General features: G+C 40.4%; 1 protein-coding gene across 3 annotated transcripts in view; it reads right to left on the bottom strand.

The window, feature by feature from the left end:
- The window catches only part of LOC138755687 (uncharacterized), a 65,213-nt gene extending 57,802 nt beyond the window's left edge, over positions 1 to 7,411 (bottom strand). For all 3 annotated transcript variants that reach the window (XM_069922112.1, XM_069922113.1, XM_069922114.1), the window contains exon 1: positions 7,235 to 7,411. In XM_069922112.1, coding sequence (XP_069778213.1) covers positions 7,235 to 7,304 — 70 coding nt within the window. In that variant the 5' untranslated portion in view covers positions 7,305 to 7,411. The remainder of the gene's footprint in view (positions 1 to 7,234) is intronic.
- Positions 7,412 to 11,886: the final 4,475 nt, after the last annotated feature.

Here is an 11,886-nt window from a genome sequence, read left to right as displayed (position 1 = left end):
CTTTGGAGACAGACAGATGACTGCTGAAGCTGAAGTGTGAAGCCAAACACAATCTGCTCAGGAAACTCAGTGGGTTGAGCAACATCAGTGGGAGAAAAAGAATGGTCAATTCTTCAAGCTGAAACTCTTCATCAGGATCGAGGAAAGTTAGTACAGAAGAAGTGTAAAGAGGACAGGTGGAATGGGTGAGGCAGGGGCCCTACATGGCATTGGTCAACCAGGTAGAGTAGAACACATAACAGACAGGCAGAAAATATCAAGTGTATTTTAAAATTCCTCTCGCACCACCATCCAGGTCCTAAATCAGCTCTAACTCATGAGGCAAAGATTCACATGTGCCCCACCGCCCCCCACCCCACCCCACCTACCAGCTAACCTCAGCTAATGCATTCGGTGTTCCCAATGACCCCTCCTATACATTGTTGAGACCAAAAGCAAACTTGGGGACAACTCTGCTCTGTCCATTATGACCACCCTGACGTCCCGGTTGCATGTCATGCCAACTCCCCTCCCCAATCCCACACCGACATATCTGTCCTGGGCCTTCTCCACCGCCAGAGTGAGGCACAACATAGAGGAACAAAACGTAATATTCTGCCTGGGCAGTCTATAGCCCAAAATTTAATCATAGAATTTTCAAATTTTATATGATGAATCCCCTCTCTCCTTTGTACCCCTTCTAGTTTCCCCTTTCCCTCCTTTGTCCCCCTTTCCAACAATCTCCACCCAGCCACCCATTCATTCTTATCCCCTTTCTTTTTTAGTGTCCCCACACCCACAATCTCCCACTGGATTCTTCTGCTCTCTCCATTCCCCACACCCTTCCCCTCCCACACCATTCTCTTCTTTTATCTTCAAATCATCCACTCCCTGCTGTATGTCTCTACCTGGTCCATTTATTTCTCTTGGCTCTCTCTCCCTCTGTCTGGCATTTATCCATCCTCTGCCTGCCCATTATGCTTTGCTGATGCCTGATTGGCCAATACTGTGTGTGGCCCTGTCTATCCCTCCCTGCCACTTTTACACTGCTCTTGTACTAACTTCCCTCAGTTTTTGATGGAGAGTTTTGGATCAACATGTCAATCATTCCTTTATTCTCCCACCCACCCCCCCCACCCTGCCTCCTCTCCCCCACTAATGCTGCTCGACCCACTGAGTTCCTCCAGCAGACTGTGGTTGGCCACTGTTGCTGCTTTCTCTCCCATTCTACATCAAGATCTTCACTACTCTGCAAAAATTAGTTTCCTATTTCCATTAACCTCTGAAGCTGTTGTCATTGGACACATTTTGTTCCAGACATCCCTGTTCAAAAATAGATTATTGTGCTGTGAAAATTTTGCATAAATCAGCCTTTCCAGGCAACTCGCTGAGCATGCGCTTTGTCAACTGACTTGGAACAGTGAAGCTAACCTGAGCTCACTGTGCACCCCCACCCCACCTTCTCATGTGAGCTCACTGTGCATACCCTCCATCTCATGTGAGCTCACTGTGCATACCCCACCATATCATATGAGCTTACTGGGCATACCCCATCATCTCATGTGAACTCACTGTGCATACCCACCATCTCATTTGAGCTCACTGTGCAAACCCACCACCAGCTCATGAGGTCAATGTTGATACCTACCATTTCTCGTGAATTCCCATGGGCACACAGAATCTCCTCTGAGCTCACTGTGGATACTCACCATCCCCTGTGAGCTCACAGTGGACATTCAGTAATACTTAACATAACTCGGTTTGGGACACTCACCATCTCCAGCCACTCATCGTCTTGCTCAGGGTCACACTAGCACTACTGTTTGTGCTGCTATTTCACAGATCTAGGTTCAATCTTGACCCTGGATGCTATCCGTGCAGAATTTGTACATTTTCTCCATAATTTAATGGTCTTCCTTCGGGTGTGCTGTAGATTAATCGACTGCTATAAATCAGCATTAGGTGTAGGTTAAGAGCAAATGGATTCAAATGGGAATTGATAGGCATATGTGAGAGGGAATAAGTTACAGAGGTTTTGGGAAACAAACAGAGGGGAATGGAATTAACATGGATCTGATGCTCCAAATGGCTGCCTTCTGGGTTGTAATAAGATCATTGTACAACTCATCCCAGACACCCACTACGTTCTGTGTAACTCAGCCCAGACACCCACTATGTCCTGTGTAAATCACCCCAGACCCTGTACATTCTTCCTCTAACGCACTACATACATCGATCTTCAAAAGGTCATCAGAGTGAAGGAACTCAGCTCATCTCCATCCAAAATAGGTGAATATTTATTATTAGTAGTAAACCTTTATTCCAGATCTAGCCACGAGAGGAAGCATCCTCTCCCCAACAACTTTTTCAGGACCTCTCAGAAACTTGTATGCTTCAATTAAGTCTGTGCTGACCAACTTTCCAATGCATTCACACATATCTTCAATATCTCACTCCAGCAGGATGTGGTATCCACCTGTTTAAAACAGGCGTCAATCAGACCAGTCCCCAAGAAGTTTGTAGTAACCTGCCTATCGACCAGTACCACTTACATCAACAATGATGAAGTGTTTTGAAAGGCTGGTGTTGAAGTATGTCAGCTCCTGCCTGAACAGCGACATGGATACGTTCCAGTTCGCCTATCGTAGCAACAGATCTACAGCAGGTGCCATCTCACTTGCTCTACTCAAAGCCCTGGAACAAATGGAGAGTAAAGATGTATTCATCTGGATGCTCTTTATCGACTACAGTTCAGCATTTAACACCACTAAAACTGAGCAGCAAACTCCAAGGCCTGAGACTCAACATCCCACTGTGTAATTGGATCATGGATTTCCTCACCTCCAGACCACAATCAGTGAGGATTGGGAAGAACATCTTCTCCACAATCTCCATCAGTAACAGTGCACCACAGGGCTGCTCTACTCACTTTACACCTACGACTATGTGGTTTAGTACAACAATAACACCATCTACAAATTTGCCGATGATACCATGGTAGGGGGGTGGTATAAATAAAGGTGATGAGTCAGCACACACGAGGGAAATTGAAAACTTGGCTGAATGGTACATCAACAACAACCTTGCACTCAATGTCACCAAAACTAAGGAGCTGATTGTTGACTGCAGGAAGGGAAAGCCAGTGATCATTGGGAGATCAGAGGTGGAGAGGGTGAGCAAATATAAGTTCTTGGGAGTTCACTCTGTCGGAGGATCTTTCCTGCACCCAACACACCCATGGCATCATGAAGAAAGCACGTCAGAACCTCTACTTCCTCAGGAGTTTGCTGAGGTTTTGTATGACACCAGAAACCCTGGCACATTTCTACAGATTTGTGATGGAAAGTGTGCTGACTGGCTGCATCATGATCTGGCAGGGGGACACCAGAGTGTAAAGCCCTGCAAAGGGTAGTGGACATAGCCCAGGACATCACAGGCAAAACCCTCCTCACTATCGAGAACATCTAGAGGGAACGCTGCCATCAGAGAGCAGCAGAAATCATCAGGGATCCACATCACGAGCACACGCTCTGTTCTCACTGCTGCCATCTGGAAAGTGGTATCAGTGCCACAAGACTCGCACCACCAGGTTCAGGAACAGCTGCTCCCCCCCACCATCAGACTCCTCAACAACAAACTCAATCAGGGGCTCATTTAAGAACTCTTACCTACGCACATCATTGATTTTTTTATTCTCCCTTTTGATAGTTTACATTCATTATCTGTTTACAGTTCTATATGCTTACATGTATACGCTGGGTACAGTTTTTTTTTGCATTACCAATAAATAGTAATTCTGCTTTGCCCTCAGAAAAAAAGAATCTCAGGGTTGTATGTGATGTCGTAAATCTGACAATAAATCTGAAATCTAAGTCACAATTCACTCTTCTAAAAACGCAGCAGATACGAGACTGGCATGTCCAACTTTCACGTAAAGCAACCTACTTAATACAGGCATTCCTGTCCAGACTTGGAACAATTGCTGGCACCACTTTTTAAAATCTATATTTGTGATTTAACAGGTTGGCTTTTCATTTAAAACCAATCTTACTTTTGGTTTCTTGTGCATATTCAAATTACAAGATTTTTATGTACATTTATTTTACAATTAATAATCCCCTCCAGTGCACGTAATACTTGTCTGTCCAGATTTTCCTCATACAACAATGGATGCAATCCACATATTAAACCAATAATCTCTTTAAACCACTGACAATCCATCACGTTCTTCCTTAAACACATAACCCCAAACAATGACTCACCAATGCAGATAGAATTGAAACATTACCGTACCAGTTTTTTCATTGTGCAACTTACTCAGTCAGGCCTATGTCCTGAGTAACTCACTCTAGACTGTCACATTCTTCTGCATAGCTATTCCCTGAACAGCTTCAGGAACACACAAAAAGCAATTTGTCTATTCAGTGAATTACTGTGAGTCCAACAATTATGAGAATAGCAGCAGCAATGTCTGAATATTTAAGACAGAAAAATTAACAGATCTCCAGCTCTGAAAATACACCATTCGGAAAAAAAAAACACCATCAACGTCCAGGCTTCAATTTTCAATATACCGTGGGAGTGATATGTGTTCCTCCATGTAATCAGTTTTTGCAGTCACTAATGAGTACATTCCCTTCTATGTACTCACAGTGTTGAAAATAATGCACACTGCATCATTTATGATCTGACATTATTCCCAGCACCTTAAAAATGAATTGCTTACTCCGCTCAATATTCCCAATCAGGGCTTTTAAATTCTGAATGATGTGCCATTGAACTGCGTTTCTGATTTAATCTGAACCTATCCTACAAACTTTCCCAGTTTTAGTCATGTTCTATATCCTGAGCTTAGCTGCTCACTGGCATTTTTCTTTATATGACATTCTTCATGTTAAGAACGCATGCACGGTGCAGCCATTTTGTTCAAAGAACATTCATAAATAACATAAATCATTGATTCACGGAATTCAGACAATGGCTGCTCCAAGTTGCGCTGAATTGCAGCATTGAAGCACTAAAGTTTACACCCAGGCTTGTAAGGTCTGCCCCGATAGAAATTCACACCTCCCGACCAGCAAGATCCACAAAGTGACTCTGGAAAACTTTCCATATCTCTGAAGCCATCTTTCCATGAAGGCAAACAAATGATGAAGACCTTCCAGTCCTTCAGCACAATCTCAGGCCGTCTTACTCCTCCTGTCTCTGTATACTTCAGAAACAGTGACGACTGAAGAAGTGCGACCATTGCAACAACATCCTCCCATTCCAGTGGTAGAATAGGCAAAGAGCAGTCAATGTCCCCCCTCTGGCCTGTACCTTCTGATGATACTTAACCAGCTCCAGTGGTCAGGCTAGAATGGCATGCAGACAGAGTCCTGAAACCAAGCCCTCCCCTCTTAGCTCCAATGGTTTAGACTGATCTCTGTGTGGCTCTGGAGGCTGCGGATCCACTGGAGCTGAATCTACGGACACTCGGTGACTCTCCTTTGCTTCTCTTTCTCTGACTGTAAGGAGCACTTCAGGCAATTTCTGCCGATGGTGAATCTGTCTGCCTTACTGCAGGCAAGAGCAATTTCATGTTATATGACACTGCTTCATTACAATGAGAATAAATTGAATCTTGATCCTGATTTTTTTAAAAATTGATCAGCCATTCCCCAGAGGTCAGTGAAAATGCTTCAAGGACATTTTGAAAGTCGCCTTGAAAAAATGGAAATTACTCACTAATTGATGGAATTCTCTGGCCAATGACCAGTCAAAATGGAGACGTATCTGGAAAGGCACTCCTCCACGGTGGAGGCCTTGCACAAACAGTAAAAGGTGCAAGCAACCTCCTTAGCAAACTACCCACCCATGCAGTCAAATATCACCTGTTCCACCTGTTGCCAAAATATGCACAGGATTGTCAGCCTCCTCACAACCCACAGAACGGTAACAGTGTCATGTCATCCTTCACCCTAAGGGACTTGGTGCGCAGAATTTTTTTTTGTTCCAGTAAAAGCTTTAATTAATCCTTCTGATATTTACAATGACATTGATTAATAAATGCTTGAATAGTGCCGCAAGACCTTTTACTGAGCAGAATGAGAGTGACGTGGCTTGTTTTGAAAGGGGGTGACTGTGTAAAGGCAGCACTCTCTCAGTGCAGTGGTGGAAACCCCACTTAGATTATAGACAGTGGGCAAATCCTATCCACATCCTTTGCACCATGGATTAAGCTCTTATGCAACTAAACCATCTTCAACAAACTTGACCAAAGATTGAAGAAAATACTTGCCTTTATATTGCACTTTGACATTCCAAATATAGCAAGTGAAGCAGGTTTTAAAAATGCAGACTCTGTTGTATTGTAGGAAATATGGTAGCCAGTAAACTCCAACAAGCAGCAGTAAAGAGGTTATGACAGAAATAGGATAGGACCCTGAAAGCACACTCGTGCCATGGCCTGCTAATTGCTGCAGGCTATTTTACATCTACCCCTCAGATGAGACCCTCTCTTCTGAACCAAAACTTGCCCTCCCTCCTCATAACACTGAAATGTCGGCCTTGATTTTGTACTCAGCTCACAGGAGTGGAGCTCTGTGTAGCCTTGAGGCACGAGTTCTACCAATGAGCTGTGGATGCAGTGACACAGAAAGATATCTTTGAACCCTATTCTGTCAGGAGTGGGTTCAGTTGTTTCGGTTTTAATTTGTATATTCAAAGACTTTTGTGATCAGGTTCACCCTTTTTTTAAAATTTTTCATTTCTCTTTAATTTCTGCCAGCTGTGCCAAAATATAATCTCATTTTACCCAAGCTCTGAAAACTGTACTTGGGCCTTTATTTGGTTTTGGTTTCAATATATACAGTATGCTTTAAAATAAGCACATTTACAAATCTTATATAATCTGACGTCACCACCTTGCTGCCTTCAGCCAGATTGAAACTGTGCTAGTTTGCTAGCAGAGATTTATTTTTAATTTGAAAAATTATTGCACCTCAATATGCAAAATGCTGCATTTCATAGTGTTATATTTGTTAATGTTTTAATGGCGCATTCACGATTGACAAACAGATTTCAAAAACTGACAATTCTCTGTTTTTCCCTTCCCCTCATATAAAATGTCCGTCCATTTAAAAAATATCAAATCTGCATCAGGAGACGGGAGTGCAACATTAAGATTGTTTGTCAGAAATCTTCTTCAATATTCATATTTAAATTAAAGCTGATTAAATCTTCACTCCACCACCAATTCACCAAGCTGACTCACCTGTGCTTTTTTGCTGGGGTTGAAACTCTTGATGTACATTTTCTGCATCCTTCACTGCATCTCCCGGCATTGTTGAGCTGGATTGCAGGATTAATGCTGTGGATTTGTTTAGGTAGGGCAGCCAGCTTGTGTCGTTTGGTATCTCTCCACCTCGTCCTCACCAATGCTGTTGACCTGGGGGGGGGGGGGGGGGGGGGGGAGCAAGGAAGAGAGAGAGAGAGAGAGAGAATATATAGAGAGAGAGAGAGAGAGCAAACGCGTGCTGGATCCTGAGTGTGTATTTGTGTGTGTGTGCTTGGGACTGAGAGTGCGCTGCACCAGTATCCCTTCTGACAGTGCACTCTACTGTACTTAGCTGTGTCATGCTAGATGATGTCAGCAGGATTCGGAAGAAAATCAGGGTGTGTACCAGGCACTGCAGAGTGGTAGAGAGAGAGAGAGAGAGAGAGGAGTGCTTGCTTGTAATCAATACTGCAGAGAATAAGGCACATTTTAGGACTCATATCCTATTGCATCAGTCTGATCTTCTTGATAATCATTCATTAAAAGATAAAACATATTTTGCTGTAATTTCTACATTTCAGTCTTTGTCAGGTGCTCACTCTTCATTAAAAATTCATTTAGATTCAAGCAGTGCCTTTTTAAGAACCAGCAGGGGTGTCACATGCAATAATCACCAAGACACAAAGACTGTCAGTGAGACAGCTGGTGAGGTTGAGACTTGGTGAAGTGGGGGTGGGGGATTGGGGAAAGGCGTTGATGTTTGGGGCTGTGAAGAGAGAGGGGGGCTTGCCCTTTTTAAAGTGAAATACAAATTGATTTCTGCACAGTCAACAATTAAAAGGGATGATTTAGTTTGAAAGAAATCTGATAACATTAGAAATCAGAATGTTTTTCTTTTAAAAAAAATCAGTAAACAAATAGCAGGCCAGTCATCAGTGGCAAAGAGAGGTGTTAATGTTTTTGGAAGGCATCATCCACCACTCAATGGAGAAACATACTCATTTTTTTTTCATTCTATAAACAAAAGTTTTTTTTGAAGCAATTAAGAAACTAAAGAGCAAAATTTCACAAATTGTGAGAGCAACACATGATGCACAGTTGATAAAGGATAATGAACAGCCTGAATACGCCTGAGATTGTCTGATCTCAGAAGCTAAGCAGGCTCAGGCCTGGTCAGTAGATTTCTGTGAGGGGCATTGGACAAAATGGCAAATCTGTCTGCCTTACGATAGACAAAAGTTAAAGAATTTTGTGTATGTGACAATAATGGAACCTTTACCTTTTACGTGGTCTTAGTGCTTCTGTTCTATGTTGTACTTGTGAACACAACATTTTGTTTCTTTCAACCCCACTTGTTTTCAGAACATGTTTGGAACATTTTCACAAACATCCCCAAAAAAATTTAAACTCATGTTGTCAAACAAAATTTGATATCAATCAAAAAATAAGAGTACTCCTTGGTATATTGGCCAACTTATTCTTCACATGTTCTCAGATCATCTTGTCATTTACTGCTATTCCTCAGGCATTATTGTGCACTATGTTCAAGAACAAATCAAAATGGCTTCTGTTGTTTACCAGCTCTATTCCCTGCCTCAAACGCAACCCTTCCCTGCACTCACCACATGCATCATGTATCTTTTGCTTAATTTCCTCTACTCATTATTGGATTGTAACCACGATGGCACAGAACATCTCCAGCAAGCGGGTTTAGGCCTGCTGATGTTCATTTCCAATGGAAAGGAACATAGCCAGTGTTGAATTCACTCAGGATGTGGCCATTGCTAGCAAGGCTGCTACCGACTGACAATTCTTATTTGAGAATGTGAGCAGGCACTTCATCTGAAATGTAGCAGTCCATTTGGTGAAAATCTTTCAATCAAACCAGGATTTCAACCTCGTGATATTTAGGGAATGGAAAATGAAGACGTCATGTGGAGTCAATAAAAATTCCCTCAAGCCTGCGACTCTTCACCTTGGAATCATACTTATGAAGTCATAGAGAGGCCTTCAACTCATCAGGTCCACACCATATGGGGAGGCTATCATTAATCTCTGGTGTTCATTGTGGAATGGTTTTTATGAAAAAATAATATTAACTATCTTCTGTATTTATTTGCTTTTTAATTTACTATTTTAGTTGTTTTTTTTAATACAGCTCTTCAGCTGCAGCAAGTAAGAATGTCAGTGCATATGTACAGTTCAAATGACAATAAATGATTATTTTCAACAAAATATTAAGACACCTTTACTGTCATCTGCTTCTTGAAACAGAATTCAAGAGAGTGATTTCACCTCATACTCCATAAATTAGTGGGCCAATAGGATAAGTCCTACACCTGTGATATTGGTTGGATGTGTCATAAAACTCCCTTCACGTTATCCATCATACATTCCCAGGACACAGCTCATTAGATTTAAGTAAACCTTATCATAATGGAAAAATTTGTGGTTTTTTTCTTCAGTTACAACTGAACCTAGTTTAGCTGGACTCCTCTGTAACTTTTTTTAAAATTTTTTTTATTTTTCGCACTATGAACCATACTGACCAAAATACATACAGACATTTTTCTCTTGAATCTTAGTGTTATTTTCTCCCCTTTTTCCACCCTCCCTTCCCTCCCTCCCTCAGCCCCTTCCCGTTTATTCAAAGTTCAATCTATAAGATACATTAAACCCGTTAAACAATGTCGTCACTTAATAAAAATAAACAAGAAATTTTTGTCTTTTACTTTTATAAACTGAGTCAGTTCATTTCGTTGTCTTCTCCTTCCGTTATTTTAGGTGGTGGAGGTCCGTGGTAGGATTTCTCTATTGTGTTTCATGTATGGTTCCCATATTTGTTCGAATATTGTGATGTTATTTCTTAAATTATATGTTATTTTTTCTAATGGAATACATTTATTCATTTCTATGTACCATTGCTGTATTCTCAGGCTCTCTTCTGATTTCCAGGTTGACATTATACATTTTTTTGCTACAGCTAGGGCTATCATAATAAATCTTTTTTGTCCTCCATCCAAATCGAGTCCAAATTCTTTATTTCTTATATTACTTAGAAGGAAGATCTCTGGGTTTTTTGGTATATTGCTTTTTGTGATTTTATTTAATATCTGGTTTAGATCTTCCCAAAATTTTTTCACTTTCTCACATGCCCAAATTGCATGTATTGTTGTTCCCGTTTCCATTTTACAGCGAAAAGATCTGTCTGATACTGTTGGGTCCCATTTATTTAAATTTTGGGGTGTGATGTATAGCCTGTGTAACCAATTATATTGTATCATGCGTAACCTCATGTTTATTGTATTTCTCATAGTTCCGGAGCATAGCTTTTCCCATGTTTCATTCTTTATCTTTATGTTTAGATCTTGTTCCCATTTTTGTTTAGGTTTACATTTTGTTTCATTGTTCTCCTTTTCTTGCAGTTTGATGTACATGTTTGTTATAAATTTTTAAATTATCATTGTGTCTGTAATCACATATTCAAAATTGCTTCCTTCTGGTAACCTTAGACTGTTTCCCAATTTGTCCTTCAAGTAGGTTTTCAGTTGGTGGTATGCAAACATTGTATCGTGAGTTATATTATATTTGACCTTCATTTGTTCAAAAGATAATAATTTATTTCCAGAAAAATAATTTTCTATTCTTTTGATCCCTTTTCTCTCCCTTCTCTGAAGGAAAGGTTATTTATTGTGAAAGGGATTAGTTGATTTTGTGTCAATATTAAATTTGGTAGTTGATAATTTATTTTATTCCTTCCTACGTGAATCTTCTTCCAAATGTTGAGCAGATGGTGCAATACTGGTGAATTCCTATGTTGCACCAATTTTTCAACCCACTTATATAGTATATGTTCAGGTATCTTCTCCCCTATTTTATCTAGCTCTAATCTGGTCCAATCTGGTTTTTCCCTTGTTTGATAAAAATCTGATACGTATCTTAATTGTGCTGCTCTATAATAATTCTTAAAGTTTGGTAGTTGTAAGCCTCCTTGTTTGTACCATTCTGTTAATTTATCTAGTGCTATCCTCGGTTTCCCCCCTTTCCATAAGAATTTCCTTATTATTTTCTTTAGCTCCTTAAAGAATTTCTCTGTTAGGTGAATTGGTAATGATTGAAATAGGTATTGTATCCTTGGGAAGATGTTCATTTTAATACAGTTTATCCTTCCTACCAGTGTTAGTGGTAAGTCTTTCCAGTGCTCTAAGTCGTCTTGTAATTTTTTCATTAACAGCTGATAATTTAGTTTATATAGATGGCCGAGATTATTATTTAGTTGTATACCTAGGTATCGAATTGCTTGTGTTTGCCATCTAAATGGTGATTCTTTCTTAAACTTTGTGAAATCCGCATTATTCATTGGCATTGCTTCACTTTTATTTGCGTTGATCTTGTACCCCGATACTTCTTCATATTCCTTCAATTTCTTATGTAATTCTTTTATTGATATTTCTGGTTCTGTTAAGTATATTATAACGTCATCAGCAAGTAGACTGATTTTATATTCCTTCTTTTATTTTTATCCCTCTTATTTTATTTTCTGTTCTTATCAGTTCTGCTAGTGGTTCTATAGCTAATGCGAACAGTGAGGGAGATAGTGGACATCCCTGCCTTGTTGATCTGCTTAATTTAAATTGGTTTGATATATA

This window comes from Narcine bancroftii, chromosome 2 (genome assembly GCF_036971445.1).
Source record: "Narcine bancroftii isolate sNarBan1 chromosome 2, sNarBan1.hap1, whole genome shotgun sequence".
Lineage (NCBI taxonomy): Eukaryota > Metazoa > Chordata > Chondrichthyes > Torpediniformes > Narcinidae > Narcine > Narcine bancroftii.
This window is presented reverse-complemented; position numbering and strand designations above follow the sequence as displayed.